This window comes from Gorilla gorilla, chromosome 12 (assembly GCF_029281585.2).
Source record: "Gorilla gorilla gorilla isolate KB3781 chromosome 12, NHGRI_mGorGor1-v2.1_pri, whole genome shotgun sequence".
NCBI classification, from domain to species: Eukaryota; Metazoa; Chordata; class Mammalia; order Primates; family Hominidae; genus Gorilla; species Gorilla gorilla.
In genome coordinates this window covers 81,629,054-81,648,507 of record NC_073236.2, presented here as the reverse complement: position 1 = coordinate 81,648,507, position 19,454 = coordinate 81,629,054, and the positions used below count along the sequence as shown (strand labels likewise).

Genomic DNA, 19,454 nt, shown 5'->3' with positions numbered 1-19,454 from the left:
CAATGATGAAGAAAGGATTTAAGTTGGAAAGTTAGTTGTTATGGCCCCCAGTTGTACATATTTTATCCTAAGGCACCATTTGGTTTAATAAAATGTAGATCTGAGGCTGTTCTTAACCTATCAGTTTCTTAAGACTTAATTATAAAGGTTATGTTTTCAGAGGACAAAGGCATTATTCATTTGTCTGTGCTTGTCTTCCAGGTTTATCTTGCAGATTATGGACTTTCCTACAGATATTGTCCCAATGGGAACCACAAACAGTATCAGGAAAATCCTAGAAAAGGCCATAATGGGACAATAGAGTTTACCAGCTTGGATGCCCACAAGGGAGTAGGTGGGTTTCTTTTTTCTTTTTCTTATTTTTATTTCAGAAGAATGATTAGAGACAAGGGTAATGAGGCTGCATGAAATGACCTTTGCATAGTCAGTTTGAAGCATAAGAGCACTGGTGAGGTTTTTATCAAAAGTAGTGAATTCCTGTTATGCCAATGAATATTTCTTCTAACAGTATATAGACTGTGACAAGTGATGAAGGAGCAAAAGTGTGTCAAGTAAGCAAAACTTGCTGCTCATTTTAGCCAGAAAGCCACAGTTTGTATAGGTAAAACTTGGAGGTCAGCAGTGAATGTTTATACTGAAGTGAATATTACAGATTTGGTAAAGTTGCATGTGGGCCAGGTGCAGTGGCTCACGCCTATAATCCCAGCACTTTGGGAGGCTGAGGCAGGAGGATCACTTGAGTCCAGGGAGTTCAAGACCAGTTTGGGCAACATGGTGAAACCCCAGCTCTACAAAAAAATACAAAAGGGTTGGCACTTGCCTGTAGTCCCAGCTGCTTGTGAGGCTGAGGTGGGAGGAGGATCACTTGAGCCAAGGAGGTTGAGGCTGCAGTGAGCCATAATCACACCACTGCTCCCCAACCTGGGCGACAGAGCAAGACCCCTCAGAAAAAAAAAAAAAAGTTGCACTTATGAACAATTATTCCTGTTTTTCCATTGTACCTTTACCAAAGCTTTAGAAGATACATCTCTCAGCAGTAGGGTTATTTTTTCTGAAACCATAAAGTGTTAATTTGTGGAAATCTCTCCCAGTCGCCTTTCATATATCTTACTTATTTAAACTCACTTTGATGGTATTGGAAACACATTTGCAGGTAAATTACATACATAGTCCTTTTATTGGATATTGATTGTACTGCCTTGCATTCCAAGGCAGACTTAATTCAACAATTCCCTAATTAGTTAAAGTCATAACCTATGTCTTGTATTCATTTACCATTAATTAAACCTTAGCTGTTTATTACACTGCAGTCCAAATCCAATAGCCGACCCAGAAAGCCATGGAAAAGGAAGTAGGAGGTCAATATTGAAAATATATGGTGCCGAGTCCCACTGATGGTTGCTTTGTTCACAATCAATATGGTCAATGCAACTGTACTTTCTTAGTTGCTCTGTCAGCAAGACAAAAAGTCGATTCTAATGTTATGCTAGTGAAAAAATGGTGATTATTGAAAAACTTTGGCTTTCAAAATTATATTCTTTGTAAACTTTGTTTATAAAAGTATTTTCAAATATGCTAAACCAAACAATTTTTAAACAGTTTTGAAAGGACCACATTTTTACTAAAAGACAATTAGATATTTGCACTTCTTAATGGTTGTTGAACTGTTACCCTTTTAAACTGATGCCTTCTAACAAGTTTTAGTTGGTGAAGACAACTGTATATTATTGCCTTTTCTATTAAAAGGACCATTGACCATGTAATGTAGAGGGTCTTGATCATTTTGCAGGGCATTAAAACCCATACTAGCTTAAGGTAGGCCAGTGCAAAAGTAAAACAAGTATAACTCCTTCCTTTCAGAAAGATTCATAGGCTTGATTTTCTGAAACGGAAATTATCTTTTATATTCCTGATCAAAGTAAAAGAAATGACATTTTTTTTCAAGTATAATTTGGTTAGAAAAGTAATGATCAGTAAGAAATTTTGTAGTGTTGTGTGATTTTTCAGTATTCATATTGTTAATAAATTAGTGAGAATTTAAAGATAATATGGGACGTATCTTACATTAAGAAATGTGAGAATTAAATGCTCAAGAAATGTAAGAATTAAATATTTTATTCTGTTATACCTAATAGAATTTTTAGAAACAGTAAGTACTTTTTTGATAATGGTATAACTGGAAATTCATCATACAGGTTCTTAAGCATTGGTCCAGTTATATTAATAATGATACCAACTTATGTTTGAGTCATTTATTTCAACTGGTAGCTCTAAACTGCTCTGATCTAGTTTTGAGTAGTGGAATTGCTAAGAAATCACTGTGATTGTGGAAAGAGAAGTAGAGTTTTTATGTGTTGGTATGGTCAGTGTTTGGACTGTGGTAAATCTGAAAGACCTATTCAATTAATTTCATTGTTTAGGGTGTCGTTTTCATTGTGTTGTCTTCTTGAAAGATTTGAACACATTTTTATTTTTTAGTCTACTTATATTTTTTATTCTAAAATCTTAATACATGTTGAATATGTTGGTAAGATTTCACCACCCTTGGTCTTTGGGGAGAAGACTGAACTGAGAATGATCACAGAAAGATGGTATTACATCCCTGGGGGAGGTATATTCGGGGAAGAACCTACATTAAATATTTTTGGGATTTGCTGAAAAGTTATATGATAGAATGAACATTCATTTTTATCAAAGGTTTTACCAGATTCTTATAAAATAGTAGATTTCCTTAATGCATTTTAAATAGGATTTACACTAAAATTCTAGGCATATTGATATATATATATGTAGATACAGATATATAGATATACACATTACATATATATGCACATATGTACACATATATACACACACATATAGATATATACACCCACATATATATTTGCTGACATTTTAATGTGAAGTTTTAGTCTGGGATATAAAATGGAATGTATGACATCCTCAAATGTCTGAATACTGTTCACTCCTATGTTTTACATTTAATTTTCCAAAGCAAAACATTTCAGTTGAGGATTTTATTAGAAAATAGATAATCATTTAGCCATATCTAGAAACCAGAATAAACAATGCCATAAAGCCTATAGGAAAATGCAGGTCAGATTCATAAATATTCATGTGTTTACTTTCAGTACAGCCACTATGTAATCTCAGAAAAATTTTTTTTTCAGTCCAACTATGAGATCAAATACTGAGGAAAAATAGTGCAAAATAAAGTATAAAAAGCAAAAAAAAAAAAAAAAAGTCACTAGGATATAGAACTTCTAGGTGCCAGAGCATTTGCCAAGTGTCAGGTCTATTTCTTGGTCAGGCCAAGAGGCCTGAAGAGAAATACTCAAGCTTCAATGTAAAACTGACTTATGAGTTAGCCACTCAATAGAGACTGCTATTAGCCTGATCAGACTGTCTGTTCTGTGCTACTTTTTGTAGCAGGTTATTTAAAAACTCAAGCTAAATCTCATTTTTCTATGGATTGAGTTTTTATAATGAAGGAACTTGTATAAGCTGCCATTCAGTCATTACATCTAAGCATTTTCTAATTCAAATTTACATAAAAGGAGGGTAGTTGAAAGGGAAAAAAATTAGCTATTATGTTATTACCAAAAGATATGCATGGAGATGTATCGTGATGGATGGACAGATGGATGAATGGATGGATAACTATTCCTAGAACTCCTGTACATCTGCATATCTGTATGTTTTTTTAAAAATTGTGTTTATTCTTCCAAACTCAATTCTCGTGTGACCTACAGGTATTTTGTAAGTGGCTAAAGTGCATCATTTAGTATAAAATTAGAGTAATATATGTTGGGCTTATTTCTTCTATAATTTTTTTATTCTTTATAAAAACTAACATGTATAAACACTGACATATTTTGGGCTTATTGTCTGATAATTAAAGAGAATTATATTTGTGTCAAATATAGTATTTTAAAATTGGTTACATTCTTAGTAATGTTAAAAAGCAATATTTGAATCAATGTGTGGTATAGATTTTTGTAGATTTTTCTACTCACTGAGGCATGCAGTCAATACCTAATTTCTCTAGAGATATACTGCATTTAACATATTGAGCTTTTTTAAATACTTCAGACCTGTGCATTGAGTCTGTAATACCTATTTTAATTTGACATCTTTGATGACCATAAAATATGATATCTAAATTGTATTTTAAATGTCCATTTGTTTTTCTAATATGTTTAGTATCAAAGAAATAAATATATTGCATACTTTTTTTAAATTTTTGCCAGTTGTTACGGTATGTGAAATCCAAGTCTTGTGTTATTTCTTTCATGGTTTCATTTCACTCTAATCTAGCACTCCAACTTACAAAATATATGTGAAATAAACTGAGAATGTATTTTCATGCTACCAAACTTGGGGAAATGACATGGTTTACGCAATACTTATGTCTTGGCCTTTTGATTGGGTTAAGAATACTTACATTGGCCAAGTCTAAGATACATTTGCTCTATTGAATGACTTTTCCTAAGTTTCACACACACAAAACTAGGGTTTAATTTCAAAGGTACTGAAAAAATAAGAGAGGCCTGGGTTTAATATTTTATCTGAAATATGACACATTGCATCCTAATATTTCCTGATATCCTTTTTGAAATTGCAGTAAGTCATGGTCACCATAAAATATTCTGGATCTTTATCCATCAGAATTGACAAAATACTGAATTACATAGGTTACCAGTTGGAAAACTGAGAATAAACTTTAAATTTGTTCTGCAGATAGTCACCATTCACTTTGTCAGGTTGAGCATCTTATTCAGATGTTTTCTGCTTTCTTATTGTCTTTCCGAGCACACATATTAATATTTTGGGCATTTGAACTCTGCTTGATGCAGAAATTTTCAAGTTCACCTTATTATTTCCTACCGAACTCTGTTTTTCTTCATACTCCATAATGTTACTCAGTATAAGAAATAAACAGAAAACGCTTTAGGCAAACAGGGAGATAAATCTTGGAATTAATACTTAGACTTTTCTTTTTCTCCCAATTCCTCTTTCAGTCCATTTGGTGAATTGGGCTAGTTAATTTTATTCCAGTTTGTCTTTAAACCAAGGACTAGTTCGCTAAGATAACTTATCTGTTGTTCTTATACCAGTTTAGAAGGACCGTTTGTCACTTTATAATTAAATATTTTAACTAAAGATCCTTCTTTATTGGAATGAAATAACTTGAAAGAAATAGTTTCATGAAAGGATAGTAACATGAAAAATTTGGTCAGTGCTGCAGCTTAGGTATCCAGATCTTCCACTCATTTATTCCTTGCCAAAACAACTATTTTTGTGTCAGTATGTCTTGGTGCTTTAAGTTTAAATGCCTGCTTCAAATACCTTCCTCACTATGGAAGTCCTGTGTGTAATGTTGTTTGAATGGTATTAAAACTAATGATGGAGGCAAAGTAATTATTATTTTTTTTTCTGAGATGGAGTCTCGCTCTGTTGCCCAGGCTGGAGGACAGTGGTGCTATCTCGGCTCACCACAACCTCGACTTCCTGGGTTCAAGCAATTCTCCTGCCTCTGCCTCCTGAGTAGCTGGGATTACAGGTGTGTGCCACAAAGCCCAGCTAATTTTTGTATTTTTAGTAGAGACGGGGTTTCGCCATGTTGGCCGGGCTGGTCTTAAACTCTTGACCTCAGGTGATCTGCCCACCTCAGCCTCCCAAAGTGCTGGGATTACAGGTATGAGCCACCGCGCCTGGCAACAAAGTAATTGCAAGATTGAGCACGGGCTTTGGTTTTTGAAAGACTTGGATTTCAGTGCTGAGCTCTATTAATTTTTGCTCTGTGATATTGACCAAATTATTTAACCTCTCTGAGACTCCATATTGTTATTTGTCAGTAGGGCTAATACTTACTTTAAATTGTTTGAAAGATGAGATGAAATAATAAAAAGCAGGTAGAGTGCCAGGCATAGTAGCAGCTCTCCATAAATCACATCAGTTGTTTTTATTTTAATTATGCATTCTACTATCAGCCATTTCTAAAATTTTCTTTCTAGTTAAATAGAATTTAAATCCTCACCTGTGCCTATTTCTTTCTAATTGTTTTTACTTTGGCAATACTTTATAATTTAGAAATGTAGAACATTTGAGAATACCACAGGCTTTCAACAAAAAGAGTGATGTATATTACTGCATATTGGTAAGCTCAATATAAGTTAGATGCTATTAATAATATTTAGAAACTAACTTGAGAAAGTTTAGAAATCTAAACTAAATCTCATTACAGTTCCAAGCAATAATAAGTAAACACTTCATTTTAGGACATCTGCATGAAAATATACTGTCCATAATTACATTAATTACCAAATGCCACTGAAGAACCCTATGTATTACAATAAATTGTGCAAATACATGACTCAGAAACAAAATAGTGCATAACGTGTTTTCTATTCAAATGAATGAAAATATATTAAAAAAATATATTGCACAGTATCATCTGATTTTAGAGCTGAAAATGTAAAATATTAGTGGCAGGGATAGAATTGGATCTCATTCCTAGTCCAGAGCTCTATTTACTGCTTCACTTAATATGTTTTAAAATGAATTTGAAAATTGTATAATTAAAGAAGCAACTTTCAAATTAAAAAAATTTTTATAGTTAGACATTAATAGTCTCAGACTATAATCAATTCTTTGTGTAAACTATACATGCATACATAGATTTTAATATTGTCATCTAGAACATTTGTTTTTAATTAATTTAACAGGTATTAAAATTACTCCTCTGTGTACAGTAGATGGAAAGAAGACAATCATTGGCAAAGTCTTAAGATTTTAACTTCACTAAACATTCAAACTTTTCAATTTGTTTTTCTGAGAGGGAATTTCAGGTAGAGATATGTAGTCAGAAACATTTTTAGTCACTCTTCAGTTGGGGGAAAGGAAAGGGTGACTATTGGGTGTTCTTTTTATCACTGCATGCATTTATGTAGGACTTATCAGAAACAGTGGCAAAACATTCACCTAACCGTAGTTATTAATACCTATGTGCAAAAAAGAAAATAAAAGATTGAAAAATGTGATAATGTATTTTAATTAGGTAAGACCAAACTATAATAGTGAAGTAAAGTTAACTCTCAAAGGGCTATTTCAAATGAAGACCAGTTTATGAAAGATTGGCTTCAGAAATCTAAATGACTTGTCATTACTTATAGCTTCATATCAATTAATCCCTCAATTGGGGGGTAGGGGGAAATGGCTAGGAAGGTTCAATCTATTTTAATTCTGATTATTTTTCCTCAAAGGGCCTCTTGTGTGTAGCTTATATCATCCAAACACTGTGCCAGAATATCATTTTTTGAAAATTAGAGGATATGAGATTTTTTAAGTGATGGTAATCAGGAATTGCCATAATAGAAAGGAGACTTGTGAACACATCTGTACAAGTGGAACCATTCCATTATTAATGGGAGATTTATTACTGAAGAAATCACTACAGAACACTGTGGTAGAGATTGTGTTTTTATTTTAATATGAGAGCCAAGTCTTGCATTAGGACATTGTTGAAGCTTGTGCAGAAAGTAAATGGCACCCATGGGACTGTAGCATTCTGCTAGATTGAAGGGCCTTTAATAATCCAATACGCTAATAGCAGTTAGAGTGTAAGAGCTAATCATGTCTTCTGCTTTTATAATAACTTATACATGGTAACCAGAAGTAGTTACGATGTGTTGGCATCATTGTTCTTAGTAGATGACTTTTTAAATTAGAAACTAAGTTCACTGAGTAACTTTTCAGAGTTTATTTCATGAAAGATAATAAATAGGATACCTGTTTATAGCAGGTTTAACAGCCACTTACTGCTCTTAGGAGATTATATATCCCTACACAGATGAACATTCGAGTAATGACAGAAATGTAAATACCAGCCTGTTGTTTTATAACAATTTTGAATGACTACAAAAATGAGTTTATTTTACGGGTATTTGCTGATGTTTTAATAATTATTTCAGTGGTTTGTTAATATGTATCAGTTATATTTCATACATTTCCTAGGTTTCATTGTCCATCTTCTTATATAAGGTACTTATATATAAATTATGAAATTAGACTACAGCATTTAATAGCTTGATATAAAATGATACAAGGGCCTGAAAATGTGCTTTTAATGTACTTTTTAGGAAAAGGCATCTTATTCTAAATTTTGAAGGCCTCTATTTGGCTCTGCCCCCAGCCTCTAATACCATTGCCTCCCTTTTATATAGATATGGGACCAGAATTTTAGCTTGCTGCTGCTTATATCTAAAAATAATATTTGTAAAATTGTAGAACCCTGTATCCAAAGCAGTAGATATATTTTTATTGTATTTTCATGTGATTGAAAAATCTTCAGAAAGACCCTTTTTTTAATACTGCACACTAGATGGCAGTTTTGTCATATTCTTCCAAGTTCAAATGCTGCTAGTGTGAGTGGAACAGGAAAGGCCATCAATGTTTAGTCTGCACTCAGAGGGTCTCTGCATGACCAGTGCAGACCCTATGGACTTCCTGGAACATATGTTAGTAATTTAGCTGCAGACATTTATTTCTTTGTTTTACTGCTTGGCTCTTTGAGAAAGTGTTGGTGCTGGGTTATGGGTTGTCTGGATCATGTCAGAGGCCATGGGGATCAAGTTCATGTGACAGGCCAGACTAAGGAAAGATGAAGTTGGAGGAGGTGAGGAAACTGACCCTTACTTTCAACAGCAACCAGTCACTGCCTGTCTGTGGACTGGGGCCAAATGCTTGGGCGTTTAAGTTTTATTCCAGCTGAACAAATAAAACATTTTGCCTATTTGGCTTTTTCATATTTCATCAGTAGTAGTTCAACCAAAGATTTCTCCATTTCTCAAGGACTTGCTTATCCCTTATCTTTCTCTCTAATGCTTACTCCTATAGCCTTGTCCAGACGAAGTGACGTTGAGATCCTCGGCTACTGCATGCTGCGGTGGTTGTGTGGGAAACTTCCCTGGGAACAGAACCTGAAGGACCCTGTGGCTGTGCAGACTGCTAAAACAAAGTACAAATTTTCAAGTATTTCATCATGTACTGCACCAGGTCTGAAGGGATACATTAAAGGGAGCTAACAACACAGAGAAGATTGGCATTCACCCAACATGACAACCAAAGCAAATTTCTTTAGTTTGAAAAATATGTTTTAAAAAAACCAAACAACTAACACATAAAATCCATTAAGATAACATTGTAAAAAGACATGTACTTGAATTACAGTGCAAGATATAAAGTGAAATATCTGTTCTTTTACATGGTATTTCCAAAGCTTAGATTCTAGGTGGTAGTGTTTTCAAGGAAGAATATTTTCAAATTAGCATTGTACAAGTATGTTGAAGTAGTCTGAGCTTGGTACGATTGATATTAATTGTGTAAAACAGCACTGTGAAATGGGACAAATAGGGCTTATATTTTTCAAGTGAGAGCAACATACCTCTTATTTCTGTCTTGGAGGAAGTATGTTTTCTTTCTTAAGAAACAAAATTTTTACATGAGCTATTTATATGAGATAATCTTGTAGCCACATAAACATTTTTAATATTCTACATTCAGTTTTTATTACCTGGATTTGGCTAGCATAAAAATTAGGTCAGACTAAGAACAGGGTGTGTTACTGTTTTACAGTTCTCTCACTGATCAGGCCTAAAAAAAAGTCAATTGCATAGAGCACAGAATAGCCAGTTTTTCATTATATACCAAGATATGCTCAACAGTAGTTATCCACAGGTAGCAAAAGCAGCAGCTAAGCTAAGTTTTAAGTAGGACAATCACAACAGAAGAGTACAAAGCCAGGGGAAAATTAGCTGATTCATAGAAATCTATCTTTAAATTCAGTGTGGCATCATTTCTTAATACTGAGAAAGATTAGCCTGCAGATTCAGAAAAATACATATTACATTTGTAAATACTGACATACATGAAACATTTCTCCACTCAGAATTTTGATCATCCTAGTCCTTTACCCAAAACTAAAACATTTATATAAATCTATATTAGAACTAAATCAGTTATTTACTGCAGTGATTGATGTGTCCATATTAACTTTCATGTAACATTTCGAAATATGGGTCAAGTCAAAACACAGTGATGTATAAACAGTTTTTGTATTTAATTTTCCAACTAGTTTACCTAATTAGAATACTGTAATAAAGTAATGATGCTATTTTAAAAAACTAACATTTTAATTCTAATGATTATATATATATTTTTTGATAAGACTAATATGACTTGCTTTAACTTTTTATCAATATGCATATATAGATAAATTCATTGTAGGTATCTATAATGAATATACCTGCTTATGCATATTTGTCTATAATAGGATGTCATGTAAAATTATTATTTTACATGTATAATGCTAATAAATCAAGCATAACTTCTATTTACATTTTGGGGACTCTTACATATGTTAATATCTTCATTTTGACTTGATTAATAATGTAAACCTATAGACTAGTAAAGCCAATATCATATTATGAAGTTTATAATTCAGATAAACCATAGACATTTTCAAACTTATTATAGTACATAATACATAATCATAATTTATTCAACTTGCTGAGAAGGTATGACACTGAAATTCCCCATAAGGGCGTGATTGTATCTTCAACCAAGACACTGTATCTCCCTTATGCCTTTTATTTTCCTGACATAGCATGCTGCTGGATCAATGTGTGTATTGTTGCTACTCTGCCTATGCCAGAGGTGGTGACTCACTCACACATATAAATAATTTTAGTTGAATGTTTTTATAGGTTGTGTATTCCTTACTTGAAATGCTTGGGACCAGAAGTGTTGCAGATTTCAGATATTTTTAGATTTTGGAATATTTGCATTATACTTACCAGTTGAGCATCCCACAAACCTGTTTAATCATGGGACAGCATAAAATATTGCCCAATGGAGAACAATGCACATATATACTTAGATACAATGTTTGCGTGAATTTTTTATTGTTGTTTTTGAGAAAAAAAATCATGGTAAATATTACTACTTCTGTGTTTCTGCATACATAAACTTTGAGTTAAAGCATTTATATTATAATTCCTGTAATTCCATCTTGTTTAGTATTGGGGCCCAGAGAGCAATACCCCAAAGTGTGGTGCTTTGGCATGCTGAGACCTTTGAACTGAAAGAGACTGGATGGCCCCAGAAGCCACCTCAGAAGCCAAGTCTCACTCTGACCTTCTCCTGCCCTCTTGTCTCCCATCCCTTCTCCTCCCAAGAAGAGAGTCATAGAAACCAGAATTCCTCTTCCCCAAAGCGGGTTATAGAAACTAGAACCCCTGTACCCCAAGCAAGGCATTAAACCTAGGAAAGTCACCCTCTACCTTCTCCCTTTAAGACCCTCATTCCAAAGGGGTCCTGCCCCATCCCCAGGAGGAATAAATGCTACACACATCAAGAATATGGACAGGCTTTGCTGGATCCCCCCGCCCCAGTTCAGTACCATTAGAACATACCCTTTTGTCCAGTCACATTCCTACACAGCTGTCTATTCTTCATCAAACCTAAGCATAAAGATAGACTTCCTTGGGTCTTTGGTCTTCATTTCTCAAGTCGTGTCATATAAAACTTTAATTAAATAAATTTGTTATACTTTCTCCTGTTAACTGGTCTTTTGTTATAGGAATGTTGGCTGCAACCCTTACGGTGGGTGAGAAAAGAGATTACACCTTTCTGCCCCTACGTTAGTCTAGGTTATTGATATAAAATTAGTTTGTGGGCATTGAGGGTTCTTCTCTACTTCTGCTTACTTTCCTATCCATTATAGTTGGGTGACAAAAAAAAAAAGCATTGAAAGTCACAATTTTGGTGACCTACCAACACATAGAGTGTTTTGTTTTTCTAGTCAAAATAATCACAGGGTTGAAAACATGTTCATTGTGCATTACCTTATTTTGTTTTAGTCTGTTGGACGAGCTCCCCCAGTCAGTGCTTAAATGGGCTCCTTCTGGAAGCAGTTGCTGTAAGTCAAATAATAACTTCAGCCTTCTCTTACGATTTACAGGTTGCCACATTTGTCGTTCTCGTTTGGTAGCTTTTGCTTAACCCACTTGCTCCTATTCCCATCAGGGTGGGAAGGGGGGAACTCTTCATGTTGCAAATAAGTTGCTAAAGAACACAATGTTTAAATCATCTTTAACATTAGAACACAAAAAACCTCAAAAGAAGATACTGAGGTGGAAAATTCTAGGTTCTGCTTAGTGCTTTTTTTTTTTTTTTTTTTTTTTTAAGATCTCTATTTTGAGAATCATGCACAGGTTTAATAGTCAACCGTATCTGGTATTTCTAGAGTTAAGACTTCCTGGTTTTGTTCCTCTATATATTGTTGAAAGAAGATAAAGTTGACCTAAGAAAAAACTACTTTTAATCAGTCATTTAAAAAACCAAATCATTAAACACTGAATGCTGTTTAGACCAGAATTATGCTGACTGAACTGCCAGCAAAAAAAAATTTTTATTAGCAAAGGCATATGATTTTGGGATTTGGAGGTATATTTCATATTTTCATATTTTCAAGTTAGTATACAATGGAATTTTTAATTGACAATGTTATCAATACATATTGTATAAAATAGCAGGTCAACTAGTAATTACCCACATTCCTGTCATTTTATGTGCATACACAACATGTTATTCAACACTAATTTAACAATTGAGTTAGACTGTCTTATACGAAAAAGCCAGTGCCCACTATCAGTCTTGCTTTTTTTCAGAGACAGATAATCAGAGTGAATCTTGTTTTCTGTTTACACTGGACAATCTCAAAGTTAGCTTTGAGCTGACTTCTGAAAGTACAGATGTACACTGACCTCTCTAGCTAAGGTCTAATAGCATCTGTTTCCATCTGGTTGAGAATTAGAGAGTTAAGTCATCTTAAACTTATATTCACAGCCTTTCTTTCACTGGAAACCAAAATTTTCATTTGTGGAGGAAAGGAAAGAATAAGCCAGTTCTACTTCCCCTCTCCATTTGCAAGTCCAATAAGCCTATCCCCACGTGAGTCTTTTGTTTTCCCTTTCTCTAGTACTTTTCATCTGATTGAGGGAGCCACACAGGAGAGATCCTCATTGTGGGAATGGGTTGCAAGATGAAATTTTTGTTTTCATAATTGTCAATAACTTGGTCAAAATGGCAGTACTCCTTTATGGCTAATATTCTTAATGGCATTTTTTTTTTTTTTTTTTTTTTTTGAGACAGAGTCTTGCTCTGTCACCCAGGCTGGAGTGCAGTGGCACGATCTCGGCTCAGTGCAGCCTCCCCTTCCCGGGTTCAAGCGATTCTTCTGCCTCAGCCTCCCAAGTAGCTGTGACTACAGACACATGCCACGATGCCCAGCTAATTTTTGTATTTTTAGTAGAGACAGGGTTTCACCATATTGGCCAGGCCTGGTCTCGAACTCCTGACCTCGTGATCCCCCCCCCACCTTGGCCTCCCAAAGTGCTGGGATTACAGGTGTGGGCCACTGCGCCTGGCCCTTATTGGCACTTTTACCAAGTCGTATAGTTTATCTTTTAATCAACTGGACAGAAAGAGAGATGGGAAGATGTCATTAACATATATATGTATATATATAGCATATATATAATATATACTATATATAATATATATAGCATATATATAATATATATAATATATAGCATATACATAATATATAGTATATACATAATATATAGTATATACATTATAGTATATATACTATATAGTATATACATAATATATAGTATATACATTATAGTATATATACTATATAGTATATACATAATATATAGTATATATACCATATAGTATATATACATATATTATATATAATGTATATATAATATATAGTATATATACATATATAATGTATATATGTATATATGATATATATGTATATATGATATATATGTATATATGTATATATGTATATACATGTATATATAGTATATATTATATATGTATATACACATATATACATATATATATCTCTTACCTTTCTTGTCAATCCTGCAGAAAAAGGAACTGTTCAGTTTAGGGTAAGAAAGCCCAGATGCCCTGAATTGTACAAGACAAATGCTTGTGGGCAGTGTATATTATGTCATACTCTATTGTTAAAAGATTTGAGTCAGATGAGTAATCTAGATGGGAGACACGCCCAGTTTTTGTTTCTTAGCACAAACCATTTTATTGAATCCATACTATTATTTATAAAATGCAGATTTCTGTTTCTAAAGCAAAAAGTGTTGAAACTTTAATATTACATGAAGGTCTCTTAAATTAGGAGGTTGTGCTTAGGAAGAACACAACCATGAAAATGAAGGAACTGATTTACAAAAGTTTATTACTGAAACATTTTATGAAATAAAACAGCCAGAAGTTTGCAGCATACATGTCCAACTAAGCATAATAATAATAGTTTCAAAAGTTTCTATCTCTTGATAGTAATGATACTTAATACTTCACTGGCTTAAAAAGCAGATGATTAAAAAATATCATAATTTCATACTAAAGGCATTTTGCTTTATAGTTCTGGCAATATGCTAGTAAATTTTAAAATGTACTTAATATAATAAACCCAGATCTTGAAAGACTAACATTTAAACCAGTATTACATCACAATATCTACGCTTCAGGTTTGTACTAATAAATTTATAATGGAAATGGCTCTTTTTATTTTCTCCCCCTCCTACCTCACTGGTACCTCATTTTTCCAAACCCCAGTCCCAAGAAGGCTTTGCAGCACAGCTGCTATCAGTTGGTGGAGTGCCAGGAGTTTTCCATTGTCTTGTAACAGTGATTTGTTCCCAGCACATTCAAGTCTCTTCCTCATTTTGGATATTCTGGTTAATGGAATTGTAATATGTACCAAACTTGGCTTACCAATCATCACAGGACCATAAAACAACAATATTTATATTAAAATAGTAGTGAATGTAATTTAATCTTTTTTAAATCATCCCTTTAGAAATTGGATACCCCCGAGCCCCTGTGAAGGGGCTGCATGAAGCATCAGTTATAAATATGGTGATAAAATAGCAGCACTTGCTAGTTAACAGAGATCTGGTTGACCGAATGCTAGATAACAGAATTTGATAAAAATAAAAGAGATGAAAAAAACAGGTTGCATAATTGCTACAGTGTCAAAGAAAAAAAGCCCAGAACCAAGAGTTTACATTTTAACCACGTTAGCTTCATGTTCCCAGGAAATAGCTCTGGACTATATGGTGAAAGTGGTCACTCTTAACTTTAATAGGGGGAAAGCGATGATGACTATTCCTTTTGAAATTTTTCTCTATAGGGAGTGAAACCCAGTGCCTCTGCAGTTTTCCTTTCTTTTGAGTGGAGGTAGGCCTAGAGGGGAAGTGAAGGATTAGGAAGTCACTCCTGCCAACGCATGAAGTTTCCCAGGTTTTCCCACCATGGATATAAGCAACTAAGTGAGAAAGTAAGAAGTACTTGAGTTTGAGTCAGTAATATATTTTTGAAAGGGAAAGGCATATCTAAACATCTCTGAACAAATGAAAACATGCCAGTTTTTAAATAGTATTTGGTATTATCACCACTTCTATTCCAATTTTAGGTTGAACCTCAACATGAAACAGAAATGCAAACTACAAATATTTTAATGCAGTGATGTTTGTAACTGTTGGTTACTAATTCTGTTTGTATTTAAAAGTTGGTAGTTCTTAACCTTTTTGGGGAAAGGGGGTTTACTATGTAGTTCTAGGGGAACATTTCTTTACACTAGAGAAAAAATAAAAGATGGCAACTCCTCCTCCCACTGCTCTAAAATCAAAAACACGAGGCTGTGTACCAGGCTAGCTAGGTATGGAGGACATGAGGGAGGTTTCATGCACTCTAAAGTCAATCTTAGCCAACAACATGGAATTCAAGGTCCTTTCTAAATATATGGTTATAATCCCAAAATCAAAGCCTTAATTAAAATTTGCAGTTTTTTTCCTTAGAAATAAAGAGGTTTATAATAAGTAACATTTTAACTGAATTTTTAGAAGTTCAACATAAAGTGTGAAGTATGGTCAGTTGTATTATTTATGTAGTCCTTAATAGTTGCACCTCATAAATCAAAATCACTATAATTATTACAATATACTTCCTCATAAGATCAGTGAATTATAAGCGTATCAACAAAAATATGTTAAAAACATTACTAGTTTGTCTCATCAATTCTGTAGGTCACCATATTTCAGTCATTTTTGAATATCATTTAAAAAGTTATTTTCATTGAATTGTTCATTTTTAGTTTCTTCAGGAGATGTAAATGTGTAAAAGACAAAGATAACAAAGATTTTGAGATTACTGGAGTCTTGACAATTCTTGCCAATTGTGAATGACATGTAAAAAATTTAATAATTCACAGGTGAAATAGCCCAATTTTTGGTATGTGCTCATAGTTTAGCATATGATGAAAAGCCAAACTATCAAGCCCTCAAGAAAATTTTGAACCCTCATGGAATACCTTTAGGACCACTGGACTTTTCCACAAAAGGACAGAGTATAAATGTCCATACTCCAAACAGTCAAAAAGTAAGTAACATAATCCCTGCTATCCTATGATTACCTTCTATGATACTTTTCTATCGAATGAAGTTGTTTTAGGTCTCAAAATGAGTCTGACAGCTTTCTTCTTCCTTATATTTAACTCCCATTTCGCCTAACTCAGCACCAAGAAAGTTTGTTCCAAGTTCTTTTGACCTGTTGTCTCACAGAGAAAAATAGGATCTGTGGCCTACTATGTACTATGAAAGAAAGCAGTCACTACTGTCATAGAGATGTGACCAGGGTAAAGGCTAATCTGATGTTACTCATGAGAAAGCCATCATTTGCTTCTTTTCTCCAGGTTTTCTTTAGATATTGCCCTGTGTTTTTGCCTACCAATTTGGCCATAATTTGGTGATAACAGTCTTCGATTTAACCAGGTTATTTGTATGTGCTGATATTTCAATCCATGGAAACAGTTCTTTACAGAAAATAAAAGAGTTTATGCCAGAGATCCAGGTTAAAAAAACATCATTTTTTAAAAGTTACACCTCTTCTTTTCGTCTGCCATCTTCCTAAAGACCAACACCAACTTAAAAAAAAAAAATTAAGATTTCGAGCATTTTTAAGCGGGTGGTGGAAATCTTAGACTGCCGTTATTAGCAAGATTAGTGGACAGGGAACGCAGCATCCATGTCTTCCTTGACCACTATCCGTATGCAAAAATAAAGTGTGGAGGGCATTTTTTTCCTGATGCATGTACAGTAAGATAGGGTCAGGATGCTATTCATTTTTAATATTTCTTATGAACTTTGGATCATCACACGTGTTCATGAGCCAAGAATGCGGGATGCAAACTAATGTGACTGATAGGCTGCTAGATGAATGGTGAGTCAAGTATCAGTGCACAGATGGTTCTGATTTGCTGAATTTTGTAGTTGCTGCAACTGAAGACATAAAATATCCTTCTAGTCATAAATTAGCTCTTTGGAAGCAAAACCTTGGCACCAGAGCTTTACAACCTTCAATTAGTAGGAAAAGAAGTATTTGAATGACTGTGGTATTGACATCTGTAGGCCTGCATAGTAATCATTCCTAATAGAAGAGAATATCTGTTTGAGGAGGTTTTGCATGGCTAATTAACTACCAGTGAGAATATGTAATTTTTTCATGATCTCCTGATTGTCACCTTTCTCTCATGATACAATTAGATTTTATTGTAGCAAGTGCCTCACAAACCAATTGTCAGCACTATTTACATATTGCAGAAGGCAGAACAAAAGTTCATGTTTAATAAAAAGCCACTGGATTTTGATCTTGGTAATTACTGAGACTTGTTTTAACAGTTTTATTGACTTTTGTGTTTTTATCACTTTTGCAACAAAACAAAGAGCCATTTCCTTGACATAGTATTTTCGTCGCAATAATGGTCACCACTTAATCTGTGCTAATTTAAGTAGATTTTTCCCTTTTTGTAGTTTTTCAGTTTCATAAACTTAATTGAAATATAAAAGAAGCCATTTAAAAAACCGATAGCTATATCCTCTGATATAAAATTCTGATTATTATCCACCAGAATTTTCAGTTTCATCAAATTCAAAGGGTGTTTGTTGTGAAACCATTTTTATATGTAGAGAATAGAACATAAAACACTTTTTCCAATGAGCCTCCATCAAGAATATTTTATTCCTTTTGATTATTTTGATTATGAGTAAAAAAAGCACTTAAAAATAATACATGCTTTTAAGACCTACGCTAATTTCTGTTAAGAAATGTGATCAGCCTGGATGTATAGACAGTAAGATGATTTGGGGATATATTTTGCAGCAGATCAATATTTATTTATTTATTATAGTATTTTAAGTGCATACATATATTTAATAATGATAGCATAAGATATGGTCTCACCATATGTGGCTAAACTTTAAGTATCTTAATTTTCAAAGTTTACAGATTTTGCAGTGCTACAAAAACCAAACCTGAAAATGTTCAAATGCAAGGTATGACAGTATAAACTATCCTGTTCCCAGTTCCCCTGAATGATGCACATATAGGATGATTTCCACAATAGATTGCTTCCATAACAAAAATCATTCCAAAATGCATATCAATCACATGGCTCCAAATTTCTTTTTAGTCACAGACAGAATCCTCTTATTAGTAACTAAAATCATTTCTTGTTACTTTGTAAATGGGTTTATAGTTATATGTAGTTAAGTATTTAGTTATAGAGCTGTTTAACAGAGTAGTGAATGAATTCTGGACTAATACATTTTTTGGACAAAGGTATTTTAAAAGAAGACATTGGACCAGAAAAGGTATACATAAATAAATAAAATGTTACCATCATTCAGTATTCAAGGGAAAAAAGTTGTAACTGTTTACATTTTTAAATGTTATTTTGCTAATAACAAATGAAACTTATACAGAGAGAAATAACAGTATTTTTAAGAAAAACATATTTTGATTAGGTATTAGAAGGTAGCACATTACCCTAAGAATCTCACCAAACTTACATCACCTTTTTGCAAAAGAAAAAGTTTTTTTTTTTTTTTTCCAATACTGGATTTTACTAGACATTATAAACTGTTCTCTGTAAACCTGGACAGAGAACTCCTCAAATACTGTTATTGGAGTTAAATTGGAAATGAATTTTTGTCAAGAGAGTAGTGATATTGATATTTTTTTCATGAAAAACAAATCTTTTGGGGTATTTGCCTGAATCAAAATGAGGGATGTAAAACTGAAGTCACTTGCTAGTAGTTCTGGGGGCTCCTGAGTTAGCACCGCCAATCAAATTAGAAGACTGTCTCATCAAGACCATCACAGTCTCTTTATGCCACCCACTAGGATTTAATTTCCAAAATTCACTGAAAGAAACAATATTTCAGTAAGAATGTTTATTGAGGTGAGCTAAAGCTCTAGAATTCCCAGATAAGAATGTTAAAGCCAAGATGGAA

At 33.5% G+C, this 19,454-nt stretch overlaps 1 protein-coding gene across 4 annotated transcripts in view; it reads left to right on the top strand.

Moving 5' to 3' along the window:
• The window catches only part of VRK2 (VRK serine/threonine kinase 2), a 112,732-nt gene that overhangs the window by 76,098 nt on the left and 17,180 nt on the right, over nucleotides 1-19,454 (top strand). For 2 of the 4 annotated variants that reach the window (XM_063695875.1, XM_063695876.1), the window contains exons 8-12: nucleotides 202-334; nucleotides 8,899-9,019; nucleotides 11,922-11,980; nucleotides 12,910-13,014; nucleotides 16,376-16,542. In XM_063695875.1, coding sequence (XP_063551945.1) covers nucleotides 202-334; nucleotides 8,899-9,019; nucleotides 11,922-11,980; nucleotides 12,910-13,014; nucleotides 16,376-16,542 — 585 coding nt within the window. The remainder of the gene's footprint in view (nucleotides 1-201; nucleotides 335-8,898; nucleotides 9,020-11,921; nucleotides 11,981-12,909; nucleotides 13,015-16,375; nucleotides 16,543-19,454) is intronic. The other 2 variants (XM_004029268.5, XM_055378850.2) reach the window with 1 other exon arrangement.